At 35.4% G+C, this 17,590-nt stretch overlaps 1 protein-coding gene across 5 annotated transcripts in view; it reads right to left on the bottom strand.

Moving 5' to 3' along the window:
- Positions 1-17,590, bottom strand: part of DGKH (diacylglycerol kinase eta) — a 169,146-nt gene that overhangs the window by 23,887 nt on the left and 127,669 nt on the right. For all 5 annotated transcript variants that reach the window (XM_032402942.1, XM_032402940.1, XM_032402943.1 and 2 more), the window contains 5 exons: positions 12,905-13,004; positions 11,112-11,385; positions 10,184-10,306; positions 6,355-6,486; positions 943-1,060 (listed from right to left, as the gene is read on the bottom strand). In XM_032402942.1, coding sequence (XP_032258833.1) covers positions 943-1,060; positions 6,355-6,486; positions 10,184-10,306; positions 11,112-11,385; positions 12,905-13,004 — 747 coding nt within the window. The remainder of the gene's footprint in view (positions 1-942; positions 1,061-6,354; positions 6,487-10,183; positions 10,307-11,111; positions 11,386-12,904; positions 13,005-17,590) is intronic.

Below are 17,590 nucleotides of genomic sequence, written 5' to 3'. Positions count from 1 at the left end.
CCTTATAGATGAGAGTAAAACTTAGCAGGAATTATTTCCTAGTCATAGGCCATGTGCACAAGCCCAGAATATATACGTCATTTTTGGTACATATGATATAAAGGGATAGCGAACAAGGCAAAGCAGAGACAGAGTCATGGTAACGCTTTTCTATTAATTGTAATAAAACCTTAGTTCTGCTTCCTGTGTAAGACCCTCACCAAACACACAAATGGGAGGGCCTTGCAGTCAGGTGCCAATGCTCTTTTTTTGATCACTAGAAATTTTTCTCCACTTGTACTCTTATCAATGGACAAATATTTACTGAGCAGTAAAATGACTAGGTCCAGTCCATCTTCTGGGTGCTTTGGAAAGTACAAAGAAGTTTAAAATACGGTACTGTCTTTGAGGAGTGTCATTAGAGAAATGAGATATAACAAAAGCAAAATTTAATACAGAAGTAAAAAGCTCATATTGAACTGCCAAAAAAAAAAAAAAACCCTGTAGTTTTAAGAAGGGAAGAGATCAATGTGGGCCAGAAGCTTCTTGAAATAAATCAACCTAGAAGCTGGATGGGGAAAGATGAGATTTGGCAACACTGAGAAGAAAGGAGGAAAAAGGAATAGCAAAAAAATGGTTATGAAGGTGCCGATGAATACAATATTCTAGGGGAAAGTAACATAGCTGTGCCTCATTTTGCCATAGGGTTGTGATCCTACACATGGGTCCTGTCCGGCCCATGAGACAATGGGCCGGACAGGACCCCTACCTCAGGAAGAGATCATGAAAACCACTGTGTTTCAAATGCATCAATGTACTCTTCATTATCAACTTTTGGAATTTTCTAATGACCCTCTCTGTATGGGGGGCCAAATTTCTTGTAATGCATTGACAATGTTACCATTAGTATAAAGCAGAAACAAGAAAAGCCAAAACAAGGTATTTACAAAAATATTTTCTTACACTGAATCTGGATCTGGGTCAATAAATGGCGTTGCACCAAAAGGATCAATATTTGCTAGTAACATTTTGTTGATTATAGAACTCCCAGCAATTGAGGCAGCTAGTCCTGCTCTTAAACCTGGCCAGAAAAATAAAGACATACAGGATCACACGTTAAGTAAAAAGACAGAGAAAGAGCCAGTCATTGTTTTCAGGCCTAATCTCAGACACCTTGCCCCCAAAGCATGGTTTTCAATGTCTGCTCTTCTCATTAGTCAAAACTAAGAACTATGACATTGGTAATTACAAGATTTTTGAGGCTTCTTAGGATCTATATGTTGTCATAAAAATGCAGCAGATGAAGACCCAAATAAGAGTTTCTTTGTGACAGTTCCTCACTTACCATTCTAGTGATTCTATAACTTCAACAAATAAATATTACTTCCTTTGTTACAGTAAATAAGATGGTAGTCTATAAGGAATTTACAATAAAGGCTGAATTACCAAGAATGTCATAGAGTTACCACTTCCATACTCTCAAAGCATAGATAATAATATTCAATTAAAAATATTAATAGAGGGGCACCTAGGTGGCTCAGTCGCTTAAACATCTGCCTTCAGCTCAGGTCATGATCTCAGGGTCCTAGGATTGAGCCCTGCTTTGGGGTCCCCACTCAGCAGGGAGTCTATTTGTCCTTCTCCCTCTCTCTCTCTGCCCCTCCCCTGTTCATGCTCTCTCTGTCTCTCTCTCCAATAAATAAATAAAATCTTTGAAAAAAAATTAACAGACATACACAAAACTCAGTGTTGGTGTCAAGAGTACAAAAATATTAAACACAGGTATTTATGAATTTAAGAAAAATACAACTTTTATCTTACTTCCAAATATGTAAAACTTCAAGTTTATTTCAACAACTAGTTAGTTTTCTACAAGGTAGTTATGATGTTCAAAGCTAATTAATTTTATGATCTACCCAACTAATTGTTGATGCTAGAAGCATTAAACTCTGAAAAGAAGACAAAGTAATAGGGGCCTAAGAGAACAAACAAAAAGGAAAGAAGAGGGAGGAAAAATATGTCATGGAATTGAGAAACACTAGGATATTAGAAAAAAAAGTCCTTGAGCAAACATTCTTTTCCTCAGCTGTGTGTTCGTCTTAGAAGATTATTATTCCTTATTTTAGCTACAAAGTTTAACTGATTATCAAATAATCAAGATGAATTTTATTCTGTCATTTAATTTCATAGTTTTGAACGGGCTATAGCATACTTAGTTATGCCAGTTTCTTTTATCTCTAAATAAGTGAATAAATGAACAAAACTGTTCTGGTGAGGAAAATAAGAACAGTTTGGAGATGTGAAGAATCAAACTCCAGCTGCCCCAAAGAAAAGTATATTTTCTTTTTTTTAAAAAATCTTTTATTTTTCATTTATTTTAGGAGAGAGAGCAAGAACAAGCACTGGGGGATGGGGCAGAGGGAGAGAGATTTTCCGCTCTAAGTGTGGAGCTGAAACCAGGAGTGGGAGACCTAACTCACTGTGCCGCCCAGGCGCCCCCAATAGGATAATATTTTAAGGCTAGCCATATTCACAGCTTTAGCCCAGAAAGGTCATCCCACGGTTCCAGGTTTAAATAGAGATATAACCTCTAGACAAGGAGGCCTTTCCAGAATCAAACATGTTCTGCATTTATCTTTTTTTATTTTAATATTTCATTGAGATATAATTCACATACCATAAAATTCACCTTTTAAAAAGTAAGTGTATTATTCAGCTGTTTGTAAATATATACACAAAGTTGTGCAACGATCAGTACCACCTAATTTAGAATATATTTTTTAAAGATTTTATTTATTTGTTTGAGAGAGAGAGAGAGCACACATGCGAACAAGCAGGGAGAGGGGCAGAAGGAGAAGGAAATGCAGACTCCCCATTGAGCAGGGAGCCTGATACAGGGCTTGATCTCAGGACCCTGGGATCATGACCTGAGCCAAAGGCAGACGCTTAACCGACTGAGCCACCCAGGCGTCCCTAGAACATTTTTTTATTACCCTCAAAGAAATCCCATACCTGTTGGTAGCCATTTTCCTTTCCCGCCACTCCCCACATCCCCAGACCCTGGAAACAACTAACCTACTTTCTTTCCCTGTGGATTTGACTATTCTGGACATATTGTACAAATGTAATCACATAATGTGTGGCTTTTTATGTCAAGCTTCTTTCACTTGGCATAACATGTTAGGAGGTAATCATGTTGTGGCATTTACCAGTGCTTTGTTCTTTTTAAAGGCTGAATAATAGTCCACTGTATGGATACTGAACATTTTGTTTCTCCATCAACTGATGATTACTTGAGTTGTTTCTTCTATTTGGCTATTATGAATAATGTTGCTCTAAAACAGTCATGTGCAAGGTTTTGTGTAGACATATATTTTTAATTCTCATGGGTCTATAACTAGGAGTTGTTTTCTGGGTTATATGTTAACTCTGTGTTTAATTCTTTGAGGAACTGCCAAACTGTTTTTCCAAATGGCTGTACCATTTCATATTCTAACCAGCAATGTATGAAAGTTTCAATTTTTCCATGTCCTTGCCAATGTTTGTTATTATCTGTCCTTTTTGATCGTAGCCATCCCAGTAAGGTAAAGTGGTATCTCACTGTGGTTTTGACTTGCATTACCCTGATGACTAATAATGGTGAGCATCTTTTCATGTGCATATTGGCCATCTGTATATCTCTTTGGAAGTGTCTACTCAGATCCTTTGCCCATTTTTAAATTGAGGTATTTGTCTTTTCATTGTTGAATTTTAAGGGTTCTTTATATATTCTGAATACTAGTCCCTTATCAGGTATGCCATTTACAACTATTTTCTCCTGTCCTATGGATTGTCTCTTTCCTTCCTTCCCTCTTTCTTTTCTTCCTTCCTTCCATCCATTCATTTGTTCTTTTTGATTTATAAGAGAAAATAGTTTTTGTTTTTTGTTGTTTCTTCTTTGTTTGTTTTTAGACAGAGAGAGCGTGCAGTGGGGAGGGGCAGAGGGAGAGGGAGAGAAGAGAGAATCCATGTTGGGCGTGGAGCCCAATGCAGGGCTCAATCTCACAACACTGAGATCATGACCTAAGCTAAAATTGAGAGTCAGACACAACCAATTGAGCCACCCAGGTGCCCCGAGAGAACAAAGTTTTATGGGAAGCCACAACAACCCAGAATTTGCAAAAACTAAAAGTAAATGTACCATTTTGATGATGGCAGGTTATCAGTTGATCAGACCAACTACCCCTCCTCACTATGAGGGCAAATAGAAAAGCTGAGCAAAATGTAAAATGAATTCATTTGAAGATCATAAAGAGGTAGACCAATGATGAGGGCTTACCAGCTAACCATTAGAAAAGGAAAATGACTTAGTCAGGTGAGCCCAGGACTTAGGCATAGATTTTTTTTGGTTTTATTTTGTTTTTGTTTTTGTTTTGTTTTTACTTTTTATTTTATTGTGAACACTTAACATGAGATCTATCCTCTTAACAAATTTTTAAGTGTACAAGGCAGTACTGTTAACTATAGATACAACGTTGGACACAGCAGATCTCTAGAACTTATTCACCTTCCTTAACTGAAACTTTATGCATGCTGGCCTGTTCTTTGTAGGAAGGTTTGTTATAGGTCTAGTTGGATTTTCTATTCTTTTTTTTTTAAAGATTATTTATTTATTTGACAGAGAGACAGAGAGAGCACAAGCAGGGGGAGTGGGAGAGGGAGAAACAGGCTCCCCGCTGAGCAGGGAGCCCAATGTGGGGCTCGATCCCAGGACCCTGGGATCATGACCTGAGCCAAAGTCAGCTGCCCAACCAACTGAGCCACCCAGGCGCCCCAGATTTTCTATTCTTGAATCAGTTTTGGTAGTTTGCATGTCTCCAGGAGTTGGTCCATTTCATTGAAGTTATCTAATTTGCTGGCATGTAATATTTGATAGTTTTCCCTTATAATCCTTTCTATTTCTGTAAGGTTGTTAATGATGTCTCTCCTCTATCATTCCTGATTTCGGTAATTCAAATCTTCTCTTTTTATTTCCTTGGTCTCTCTAGCAAAGGCTTGTCAATTTGTTAAGCTGATCACAGAATCAACTTTTGGTTTCATTGATTTTCTGTATTGATTTCTATTCTCTATGTCATTTATTTCCACACCAAACTGTATTATTTCTTTCCTGCTCATTGCTTTGGGTATGTTTGTTCCTCCTTTTCCAGTTTATTAAGGTGGAGAATTAGATTTTGAGATCTTTCTACCTTTTTAATATAGGCATTTACAGCTATAAATTTTACTCTAAGCACTTCTTTAGCTGTATCAAGTAAGTTCTGGTGTGGTGTATTTTTGTTTTCATTTATATCAAAGTATTTAAAAATTTCTCTTGTGATTTTTTTCTTTGACCCACATATTTCCACGTATTTGTACATTTCCAAAATTTCCTTCTGTTATGGATTTCTAAATTCATTCCCCTGTGGTAAAAAATCATCCTTTGTATAATTTCAATCCTTTTAAATTTACTGAGAATTGTTTGATGGCCTAATATATGATCTATCCTAGACAACGTTCCATGTGCATTAGACAAGAATGTATATTCTGCTGTTATTAGGTGGAGTGTTCTGTAGGACACCTGTTAGGTCTGCTTGTTTTATATTTTTTTCAAATCTTCTATTTCCTTGTTGATTTTTGTTTAGTTGTTCTATCTACTATCAAAAGTGCGATAATAAAATCTCCACCTATTATTATTGAATTGTGATTCACCTTGTAGGACAGACTGATTTTCAGGGTGTAATTTGGGATCCAATCGACTCTGGAATAAATCTGGAGCGTTTTCACTAAGTCAAACAACTGGTACTTAAGGAGACATCAGAGGCCTCTGTATTTTCCTCCTCCCTGGCTGCACATGTTCTTTGCTTTCCACTAGTACTAACCCAATCCCAAGGTCAATTCATCTCATCAGAGCTGGAATAGCTGTCTCAGATGTTCCGAAAGGAAGCAATGTTACTAGTCTAAAAATGACAGAGAGACTTGTGGCTTACAACAAAGAGGAAAGCTGTGGAGATACCTAAGAGGTAGTGGAATATAGGATCAGATTTACCCTGGGCGCTTAATAACTGCAGATTCCTGGGCTGCATTCTAGTATAACTCAATTAAAATTTCTCAGGGCAGGGCCCCAAAACATGTATTTTAGTACTTCGTAGGCAATTCTTACACACACACACACACACACACACACACACACACACACACACAAGTCTAAGATCTGGAGTCTGGTTGATAAGAGTGACAAGAACATTCTCCTAAAGGGACATTCGTCTCTAAGAACACATTTCTATAGTGCATGGAAATGAGTACTTAATACATTTTCACAGAAATACTTAAAAATATGCCATGTTTCAGAATCTATACTACCTGGGCAGATTATTCTGGTGTTGAGCACAGGGAGGTTTTCTTTGCTGGCTGCCACAGCTGGACCAGAGCCAGAGTCAGTTTGGGAACGACTTGCCCGGCCATCTGGAGACCGAGGTGCAGGTGCAGTTTTAACTGTTGGCAAAAGGTCCCGATTATAAAAAAAAAAAAAAAAAAAAAGGTAATGATAAAGTTTTAAGAATAAGAAAGCCCTGATAAATTCAGGACATAAAATAATTTAATGCACGTTTAAATCAATTAGCAGAACTGAAAATATTACATTGTGTTTACCTATTCTTCTACCATTGTTTTCACTTCTTTGAGATTTACTGTATGGAGGGATTCGGCCACGGGTAGACGTCCTGATAGCTCATTTCAAACAGATGGAGATTAGTAGAAAATACAGGCCTACCATAATTAAAGGTCAGTAATACTCATAATTTGAATGTGGCCAACCCATATTTAAAGATAAAAAGAAATTTTGAAGACTGATGATTTTTGAAAATGGTACATATGTGTTATAATGTATACTACCAGTGTAATCCTTTTGTCATAAACGTTGGGTGAATGATCAAATTTAATTAATGTAATTCCCAGAGCTAAGATGTGAAACATGAGTTAACATTGTCTTCCATACAGGAAAGGAAAAATGGTATTTTTTTCAAATGAAACCAATATATGTTTTCCTGCACTTCTCAATTAACTATATATTCAAAACAAAATTTTGCCCAAAACAGGTCTATCATATTCTTTCAAATGTTCAATACATTTAAAAAATTATTCCAAAACAGAATTACTCTTAAAGTCAACAAAAAAAGAGATTTAATTCTGTCTAAACTAGGGCAATTTAATGGAGAACAAATAGTATCTTTAACTAATTTAGGAGCTATTGGCAGGTGTTTAAAAAAAACAGTATTCCTCAAACTCAATTTAAAAATACTCAAAAATTTAATTATCTTTACTCTCCCTAAGACTAATTACAAACTAACCATATTAATCTTACACTCTCTTCTCTTTCTTCAAAAAACAGTCCAGTTGCACTAAAGAAAAGTAGCAGACAGACACTTTTTTTTGGACAGATGCAAGACCTGGAGCTAATTTCTAATAAAAACAACCTTTTGATATTCGTCTCTGATAAAAACCAGAGAGCATCTTAGTGACTAAGATTGATGTAACATTGCAGGTAACTAAATTAATGTTTCATGGTTCTTCTTAAACATAAGATCTCATTGATCATATTAATATACTGTATGGTACATCTCAGGCATATGAATCATTGCATAATTTAATAATACAATGAATGCTCTTCAAAAAGTAATGATTATTTAATACAGAAATACTTCTATTACTATTGATTCCCACTAAATCGGATTACTAGCTAGAAAATAAGATCAAATATTGCAACATTAAGGTATCCAATGTTGCAATATGTGTAAGTTTATGTCTATTTCAATATCAATATTTATAGCTGCATAATTTTATTTTTTAGTTTTCTTTGCAGACTACAATGGAAGTGTTCAGTTCATGAGAATATAGTAAGATGGAATGGTAGCCAGTTGGAAAATCATTAGCAATGAGTGCTGGAAAGCCAATCCTCCAAAGAAACCATGCCTTATCTTAAGGGAAATGATCAAGCAGCATACTGTAAGAATGCCATTGTCAGCCCTGCTTAAGTCAGCTCTATTAACGGATGAAGACATACAAGTCCTGTTTATTAAACTCTAGATGAAGTAAGTTTGAGATGATACAATCAGGCTTCAAAAGATTTTGACAGGATGCAATGATAGATCCAAATTGAAAAGATAAAAGTTCATAGGGATGAGCATGTACTACTCTAATTAGGTTCTAATTAGGTTTAAAAAAAAATCACTTGCACAAAAATAAGAGGAGATCAGGTTTATAGAGTATTACAATATAATACTTCATGCCAAGAAAAAATCTTGGGTAGTCCTTAGAACATAAAAAAATGTCCAGAATGAGTAGTGTATGGCTATCAGTGTGATATTATACTACAGAAATATCAGGGGGATTGTGTTCAATATGGGGCATCATATTGACCAATTGAGTGCAACCAGAAAAACTAAAAAGTTTGAAATCGAGTTAAAAATTGGTAAAAGAATTGAGGAGATAATGTGGAAAAGAAGATATAAGGTGTGGGAAGAGGACATGAGGCCATGAAAGCTGTTTTCAGTACCATTTAAGGGCTGTCACATGGCAGAGTTATCTTCAACACTGTGAAGAAATATATATGAACTTGCTTTTAAGCGACCCATAAAGCACCACACCAAAAGTCAGCAGTTGTTACTGTTACCATTATCATACATAAAACTTTATTAATTAGTGTGCCCATGGGTATAAATTTAAGGAAGAAAATATAAAGCTGAATATAAAGAAAAACCTTCTAACAATTAAAAGCTGATCTTAAGAATGGGATGTATCGAAAGTGAGTGGTGGGGCGCCTGGCTGGCTCAGTCTGCAGAGCTTGCGACTCTTGATCCTGGGATCGTGAGTTCAACCTCCACGTTGGATGTAGAGATTACTTAAAAACATAAAATAAAATATCTAAAACGAACCGAAAAAAGAAAGTGAGTGGTCCAAAGGCTCAATGGCCATCTGTCAAGAGGGTTCTAAAGTATGCCTGTATTGGATTATATGCTGCAACAGGGATCTTCAAGGTCTATAGGGTGTAAGGTTGTAGAGTTGAGTTGTGTGCCAGAATAGGTACATTTCAAGTCTAAAAGGGCTACGGGTGTAGAGTATGTATGCGTTGGTTGTATGTCAGACATGTGAAGCCTATAAGGTCTACTTTCAAAGTTTCTGAGAGTTTTACATTCCATTAAGGAGCATTCTTTCGAAGCTGATGTAATTAGCAGCCAAAGCAGTGGAAGGAGTAGCACTAGTAAAAGAATGACAGAATTTTCCAGGCACTCCCCATGGCATTTTAATATTGCCAGGTTGGCATTACAACGTCTCCAACCTTCACAGCTAGTAGGCACATCATTATCCCCATGTTACAAATGAGGAAACCGCCGAGAAATTAAGCAATGTGCCCAAGTCTATATGTCATGAAAGTAAAGCAGGAACTTAACGATTGCAGTTCTGAGTTAATAGTGTTGACTTTTCATTAGTACCATGCAATTATTTTCATATTATCTTCTCAGACTCATTAATACTTTAATTTCTGCTTTGCTTTATTCTAGTAAATGAATAATTATTCCCTTATACAATCTGAAATATTAAAAGTATAAATTCATCTTCAAACTTAAAAGGTAGAGGAATAATTACTATTCTTCAAGTGACTACATATTAATTTCCTGGCAAATATGATTTCAGTAGAGATAGGGTTGTAATTAGATGTCCAATGATTTTGAAGATTAATTTAGCAATAAGAATTAGCAAACCGTCCAGGCTGATCAATGGAATTCAGGGGACTGCTCAATTATTTAAATGGCAAGTTCTGTGCATATGTGACATGCAGTTTTCACATAATTCTCAAAGGCATCTGTGGGCTAAAGACAGGTTAAAATCTGCTGATTTAGGTGTTTCTTCCCTTTTTCCTCAGGAAAATTAAGATATTTAGCCATGTTTGGTTCCATAATCCTTAGTTTATTATGATAATCTCCAGATTATATGACAAAAAGGGATGTGGGAGTACTTGACAATCATCTAAATGTTACCTTTATTATTTGAGTATTCATAAATATCTAAGCTTTAACTTCTGAAAAGCCTTGTTAAAAATAAAAATACAAAGTTTATTTCAAACTGAAAAGCCTTTTGAAAACTAAAAGCAGAATCATATTCTATTTAATTCCAAAATAATTAGTTTTCTTACCAGTTAATGACTCTTTTGCATCATCGTCTTTAGATTCTTCTTTAGATTCATCTGTTTCTGTACTATCATTATCGAATGACTGGTTAACTGGTTCACAGGGATGAACGCTCTGGTCATCCATAACTTTAAGTAGTAAGTAGAGAAATATGTTTGGACAAGTAAAAGTAAAATCCATAAATATTAATATATGCTTAAAAAGAAAAATGAAACATAAAGCAAAAGAAATTCCAGATTCACAAATAAACAGTAACTGGTAATAAGTTTGGGGGTAATATCTATAAGTCCTAGAGATTATAAAACTAAATATTTAAAATTGTAAAAATTATATTTTTATCAGAAGAAAAAATAAAAGAATTCGAGAATGAAATACAAGTCCAACTACAAGTCACAACCTATAAAGTGTTTTCAAATATTAATTTTTTATGTTAAAGTTAACTTTAGTCCACTCCTAAAATTTTAAGAGAAGTATATACATTATATTCATACAAAAAATTAAAATACAGGCAGAACCTTTATAGACTCTTTAAAAAGCAACATAAACATTTAGGAAATGAATTTAAGAAAATATTTTCAAAGTAGTTTACAGGTTTGATTTTCTTTAAGAACTCAACAGATTCCAATTAGGTAAAAGATATTTAAAATTTTATAATTGTAACTTAAAGTAATTTTCAATGTTTCCAGTGTATTTTTATCTTTGAGATGTTATTTCATGTATCATTAATATGCTGATCCTCACATTAATATCATATGCAGATCCTACTAAAACAACAAAGAAGACTTAGTACAAATTTCATTCTGATGGCCTTATCTTCTGTCCTGCCTGAAAATTTTGTGTGTGCGTACAGTCTGACCAATATTAAAATGCCACGATGCTTACAAGATAGGACTGCGGCTAACTTCTTCAAAAGCTAACTTTGTTCATGTGTACCTTTGCCGGCTTCTTCAATGACTTGTCTCACCGCTTTCTTTAAACTGTTTGCCCGCAACATTATTTCCTTTGGTTTGACAGCCTTCTGGGAGGGAGGTTTTGCAGGGTTATCCACGAGCTGTTCTTTGCTTTCACACAAGGATTCTTCACTGGAAGATTCCACGGTATCTTCTTCTACAATGAGAGAGTGGATGCCTGGGAGAACGGGGGCAGCCTGGGAATCTGTGCGTAAAGCTTGAAGCAGTTGTTCAAGCTTTTCATTTAGGACCGAACACTAAGGAAACAAAAATACAGCAATGAATCTCCGTTGAGTGGAAATGGAAAAGGACAATTTGAGTGAATCACTTCTGATTTTGGAGGAAAGATGCCTATATTAATATTTACCAATTAATTGGCTATCCATTGTAAATTATACTTTAGACAGCTTATAGACTAAATAATCATTTTTGTGAAAGAGCACAATTATGTAAATTTTTATGTGTGCTTCCAGAATACTCCAACTCTACCATCTTTATATAATTATTTTTCCTTAAAAGAAAATCTCTATCATCTTTATATAGGTATTTTTCCTTAAAAGAAAAGAACAAACACTTCATTTCAAAGTGACACGTTCCACAAAAAACTTATGCAAAACTTATACAAAATATTCTGTAAGCTTTTTTTTTCCTAAAGTAATCGACGTATGGTACCGTTTTGAGCAACATAAACTGAAGGTCTGGCTGAGTCTTGGTAAGCTCTCCTTCAAAGCTTTGGTTGTGAAAGGGGTGAACGGTGTCTACGGGATTACTGGCTCAAAAAAAGAGCAAAAAGGAAAATGCACAAGGATAAAGAAGAAAAAGAAGATGCAGAAAGAAAAACATGCACTCCGCCCTTGTTTCTGTCTGCTTCTCTCGATTGACTAAGGGTAAAGAAACATGGAGGGCTGAAGCTATTGCTAAGACTGCCCTAATACATCTTTTATCGCCACACAGGTTCCTGTCCTTCCCTCCTCCATTTATTTGTCCTTGATGTCATGCTAAGATGAGGCTATAGCAGAAACAGTTAAGAGAAAAAAACATGGCTAGAGAAGTCTTCTGTTTTCTGAAGCACTCCACAGAAGAGAAAAATAAGAAAAAAGAGGCTGAAAACATCAAATGTCTGTTTATTTCTATTTCCTTTTCCTTTCACTCAATTAAACCACCATCTACAGCATAAATCTGGAGATCATTCCTTTGCAAGCCCAAAAAAGCCAAACCTTTTGTAGGAATGCCCTGTCATGAACAAATGAAAGCAAAGAGAATAGCTTTTAAGGTTCTTACTTAACCCCAGAAAGCTCACAAAGGGGGAAAAAATCTATAAAGAAAAAGGCAAAGCAAGAAATAGAACCCTGAAAGGGGCCAAGAACCATAATGTCTAGGGAACCCAAAGAACCACGCGAGGGGGGAGCCTGATGACCAGTTTGCCTGGAAATGGAAAGCCATTCCTCTCCCCACCGGAACACCAGCCGCCCAGCATTTTCCCCCACGTGACCCTGCTGCTGAGCATTTCTCCTTGGAGATGTCAATCTGTGGGAAAAGGGAGTTGATATAAAATTCAGGATGTCGGATGGTCTTCAGCAATGCGGTTTTCCTACATATTCCAGGGTAACTGTAAAATAGAATATATTTTAATCCCTCACATCTGATTCCCAAGTAGTTTTTCTCTTGATTTAAGATGTTTTGGCAAGAAAGTCACTTAATCAATTTAGCTGTGAAACAGTACAATGTTAAGGTTGTCAGTAAAAAACCTGCACGCCCTGAAGGTGACCCCCTTACTTTACTGGCCACGGCGTCGGCTGCAACGGCGTTTTCCAACGTTTTTTCGTAGGCCTTCTCTACTTTGGCAACAAAGTCCTTTACAGTTTCACAGAGTATCCTTGGAGGAAAAGAAATTGTGCAATTCAGTAAACCCTTAGACTGGGTTGGTTTGATTTACAAACATATTTAAAAACAAGCACAATTAGGTAAACTGTCAAAGCATAGGGACCATTTGTATATAAAACCCATACTTCTACGTGTTGTGTAACACGTACTAGTAAGTTCCAGACATTCTGAATTATAAATGGAGATGCACACGAATAAAACTTTGCTCTGTGTAAATTAAATGATCGTCGTTCTAAGGTCATAACAAGCCTTTCTCAAATATTTAAATTAAACTCTTGAGAAGAGTATTTGTAGATCTCATTAAAAAATAAGCATTATGTTCAGTTAGCCAACATATAGTCCATCATTCGTTTTTGATGTAGTGTTCAACGATTCATTAGTTGCGTATAACACCCAGTGCTCCGATAAAAAAAATTTAAAAATTTTTAAAAACCACACAAGATACCACTAAAAAAAATAAGCATTATCTCCAGCACCTTACATATTTTCATAACAGAACTTGCAATGTTAAAAAAAAAAAAAGGATAAATTTGTCACTTGATGGTGTCTGTCACTCTACTATTCATGATCCAGGTATCCTGAAAGTATATTGTTCCTGAAGAAGAAAGGGATTGTGTAAACAACCTGCCACTTGAATTGAGTTACAGTCTCCGTAAATCCATTCGTTTTTTCCCTTAAGGTAACCAGTACAGTCATATGCAAGACTAACTTAATTTAGATCTTGTTAGTGTCAACAATATATGGTTTATTTGTTTGTTGCTTTTAATTACATTTGGTTTCTTTGCAATAGAAATAGATCAAAAGAAAAAATAATCTGAAACCCTAACACTAACTAAAATCTGTCTTTCAGAAGTCTTTGGGACTGGTGCTGGATTACAAACAACCCAACAGAATGGTATGTGACCAGTTTTCTGTAGCAAGGGCTAACAGTGATTCTGAAAACAGAATCAGATGATGTTAAAATAATAGTATTTCTCTTTATTATGGATACAGACTAAGAAATTTGAAGGAAAAAAACCCAGGTTCCAGCAATTACTTTTTTTCTATTAAACTCACAATTTTCTGTTACGTGAGTGACATAATGATTATGTTTCCAGATATTTAAATATGATGACATCAAGCCATTCAGTAGATACAGTACACACACACACTCCAAACCTTCACATTTATCATCTAAAAAATAAATGAATTATTCCTAAGAATTTTTGTTTTCTTTGTTGTTTTTTGGTAACCATTTCTAGATTTTTACTTGGACAAAAAGTAGTATTTCCTAACCTTCAACCTCTTTGTTGGCTTTTTAAATTCACATTTCTCCAGAGGCTCCAGCTTACTATTAGAGATGCATTCATGTGCTTTACCTCAAGTTTTGTCTTCTTTGTTCATGTATACTACTTTTATGGACCTTCTTGAAATATTAAGTCAAGCTGTCATGAAATTTTTTCTATGAACTTTACTGAAAGTTTCTCTAAAATGTCCCACCTCTGAGGAGAGGAGACACTGACCGTCCTCCCACTTTATGTAACTCTAAAATAGAGGTTTTCCTTGCTATTATTACAACACTTTGTTGATATAATTTTCTCCTGTGAAATTTATGAAACTGCATATGCCATAACATTACCATAGCTACTTTTGCTGGTATTTTACTAACTCCTAGGAACAGAGCCTGTTTGTCCATCAGCCTAGGAATGAAAGGGGCAACAAAGGTGCCGTGATGCTCAGGCAGATGGAGGCTGAAGGAATAGAGTATGATTCTGTGTTAGAGATTACTTGCCATGTAAGTTGTGGGAGGGATCAGAAGAAATGGTCTACCTTAGGATCCAATAAGTTTCATATTCCAGAAGACATAAAATATTACACTCTGGAGAAATGAACTAACTTTTTATTATACCAAAATAGTGAATGTAGAATTCTTAAAATTGAAATAAAATGTACACCTAAAAATAGCATAATTTCAAAGTCATACCACCTGGGAACTTGCAAATTGGAGAAAAACAATTTTAAGATGTATTTGCTATGATAACATGGAAGACATTCTCCAACTAATAGTTTTCTACTTTAATGCATAAAGACATCTGGAAAAGACGAGCAAAAATCAAATAAATGGAAGTGGAATGTGGATTTTCCCATAGGGCTATAAAAATTTTTAATCCCTAATTATATCTTAAACCAATGTTAGTCATAATTTTGACAAGATATTTCCAAGCATTTTATTTCTTTAATTTTGTTCTCTTCCTTCCAAGTTGAGCACAAATATGCAGTTGATATTGCACCAAATAGTCAGTTGAAGCTAACAAAAGTCCATATTTAGCAAGCTTGATGATTTCCACTATCACTGCAATTATATTGTATTCATGAGATCTATACTTTTTATCACTAGTAGCAGTATCTTCATTTATCATTCATTTATCTTCATTTTCCACATATTTTTTAATAGGGGCAAATGACAAAATATGCAAACACTACACTAAGAAAAATATGGCGATGGTGCCCAAACGGATGCACATACTGGCAGGCAGGGGTCATCCTATAAGAATCTGAAAAATTCATTTTCCATCTGATGTAAAAAAGTTCCAATCAGAAATTAAAGATGATTTACAAGTATCTGTGCATCATCTTAGCTATCTCTGTGCTCTGAGGAAACATTCTAACAACTACGTATCTTACCTCACCTATTCAATGGGGGGGGGGGGGTTTGCCTAAATTATCTCTAAGATAGATACCAAATCTGAAATTCTGTGGTTCTATGACAATAGTTCCAATCTTATTTTTCCTGGCAGATGATCTCATTTTCTAAGTTTTGTCTACAGAACAAATTGCATTTATTTAATAACTTTGCTTTGTATTTTTATTAATAAGTGACACCTATAATTGCTGACTAATGCTTCTGATTCTCAGAAGGTAACTCATGTTACCATACCAAACTGACAAAATTTCAAAATCAAAGAAATGCTGACATTATGTTGGTTAACCAATAGTAACTACATTAGTTAACCTACATATTAGCTATGCTAATGGAATATAGCTTTTCCATCAGTATTTTCAGCTTTTTAAAAAGAGTTAAAACAGCTTAAGCTACTGGGAATTACTATTTAATAAAACAAATGTAAACATGCACCGAGAGGGTTAAAACATTCTGCCTTAATAGTGTATCATTTAACAAGTAAATGGCATTATCAAAGGAAGGGAATTCTTTGTTATCTAGGTGGTGGTTACAAGAATATGTATGTGAACACGTGTATGTGTATTCTTCTTTCTCATCACTAAGCTGTACCCTTATGATTTGGGCACTTTACTGTGTATATATCATCCCTCGATAACAAAAAAAAAACTTTTTTAAGCAGGGAGAGCTATTATAGATTTTACAAGTCTTTAAAATACCTATAAACCAAATGCAGTATCTGAACCTTGTTTGGATTTTGATTTGAACAACTCAACTGTTTAACAAAAACTTTGAGATAATTAGGGAAAATGGAACATGGATTGAGGAATATAGATAGTCTTAGAGAATTGTTACTAATTTTATTAAACTTTTTAATAAGACTATTAGGTATATATACTGAAAGAACAAAATGATTTCTGGGATTTGCTTAGAGATACTATAGCAAAAGAAAGTGGGAGTGGATGACAAAATTTTGATAAATACTGAAGCCATGTGATGGGTATGGTGGGAAACCATTATACCAGTCTCTCTACTTTTATGTATGTTTGAAAATGTTAATAACAAAAATTAAATTTAAAATAATGCCATATTACCAGTACAAATTTACCACATTTTGTCCTTTCTTTTCTCTTGAACCTCTTTATGGCAAATCCCCTAAAATTTTAATCTGGGGTTATAAAGACAGGACAGCTGGGCAGACTGGGAGCACAGACGAGTGACAAGAGGGGACCAGGGGTGGAATAGAATCTGTTTCAAGGCAAATGAGCTCGTCAGAGAGAAATCCAAAGCTAAAGCTAATAGTAGAGCCTAGACAAAGAGCCAGGCAAAGGTCGGGGCACCTGGGTGGCTCAGTCGTTAGGCGTCTGCCTTTGGCTCAGGTCATGATCCCAGGCTCCCGGGATCGAGCCCCACATCGAGCCCCACATCGAGCCCCACATCGGGCTCCCTGCTCAGTGGGAAGCCTGCTTCTCCCTCTCCCACTCCCCCTGCTTGTGTTCCCTCTCTCACTGTCTCTCTCTGTCAAATAAATAAATAAAATCTTAAAAAAAAAAAAAAAAAGAACCAGGCCAAGGTCAAACAAAAAATTTGAATGTAATTGATTAAAACATGAGATAATGATACCATAATTTAATATAGCACTCTGTAGTTTATAAGCTCTATATTTATTTCATAAATCAACTTAATTCTCTCAACAGTTCCATGAGGGAGAAAGGACAGGCATGCTTTCCATTCTTACACTTGATAAAACAGATACAGGCCACAAAGCTACCAAATGGTTGAATCTCAGCTAGGACCTCAGATTTACTCCTACTTGGTGCAACATTGTGATTTACTCCAGTGGTTTTCAAGCTGTTTTCCAGAAACACTTCAAAGATTCTGCAAATACTTGATTCAAATTTCATTTAGAAATATAAGAT

The sequence above is a fragment of the Phoca vitulina genome, unplaced genomic scaffold (genome assembly GCF_004348235.1).
Source record: "Phoca vitulina isolate PV1807 unplaced genomic scaffold, GSC_HSeal_1.0 scaffold5, whole genome shotgun sequence".
NCBI classification, from domain to species: Eukaryota; Metazoa; Chordata; class Mammalia; order Carnivora; family Phocidae; genus Phoca; species Phoca vitulina.
This window is presented reverse-complemented; position numbering and strand designations above follow the sequence as displayed.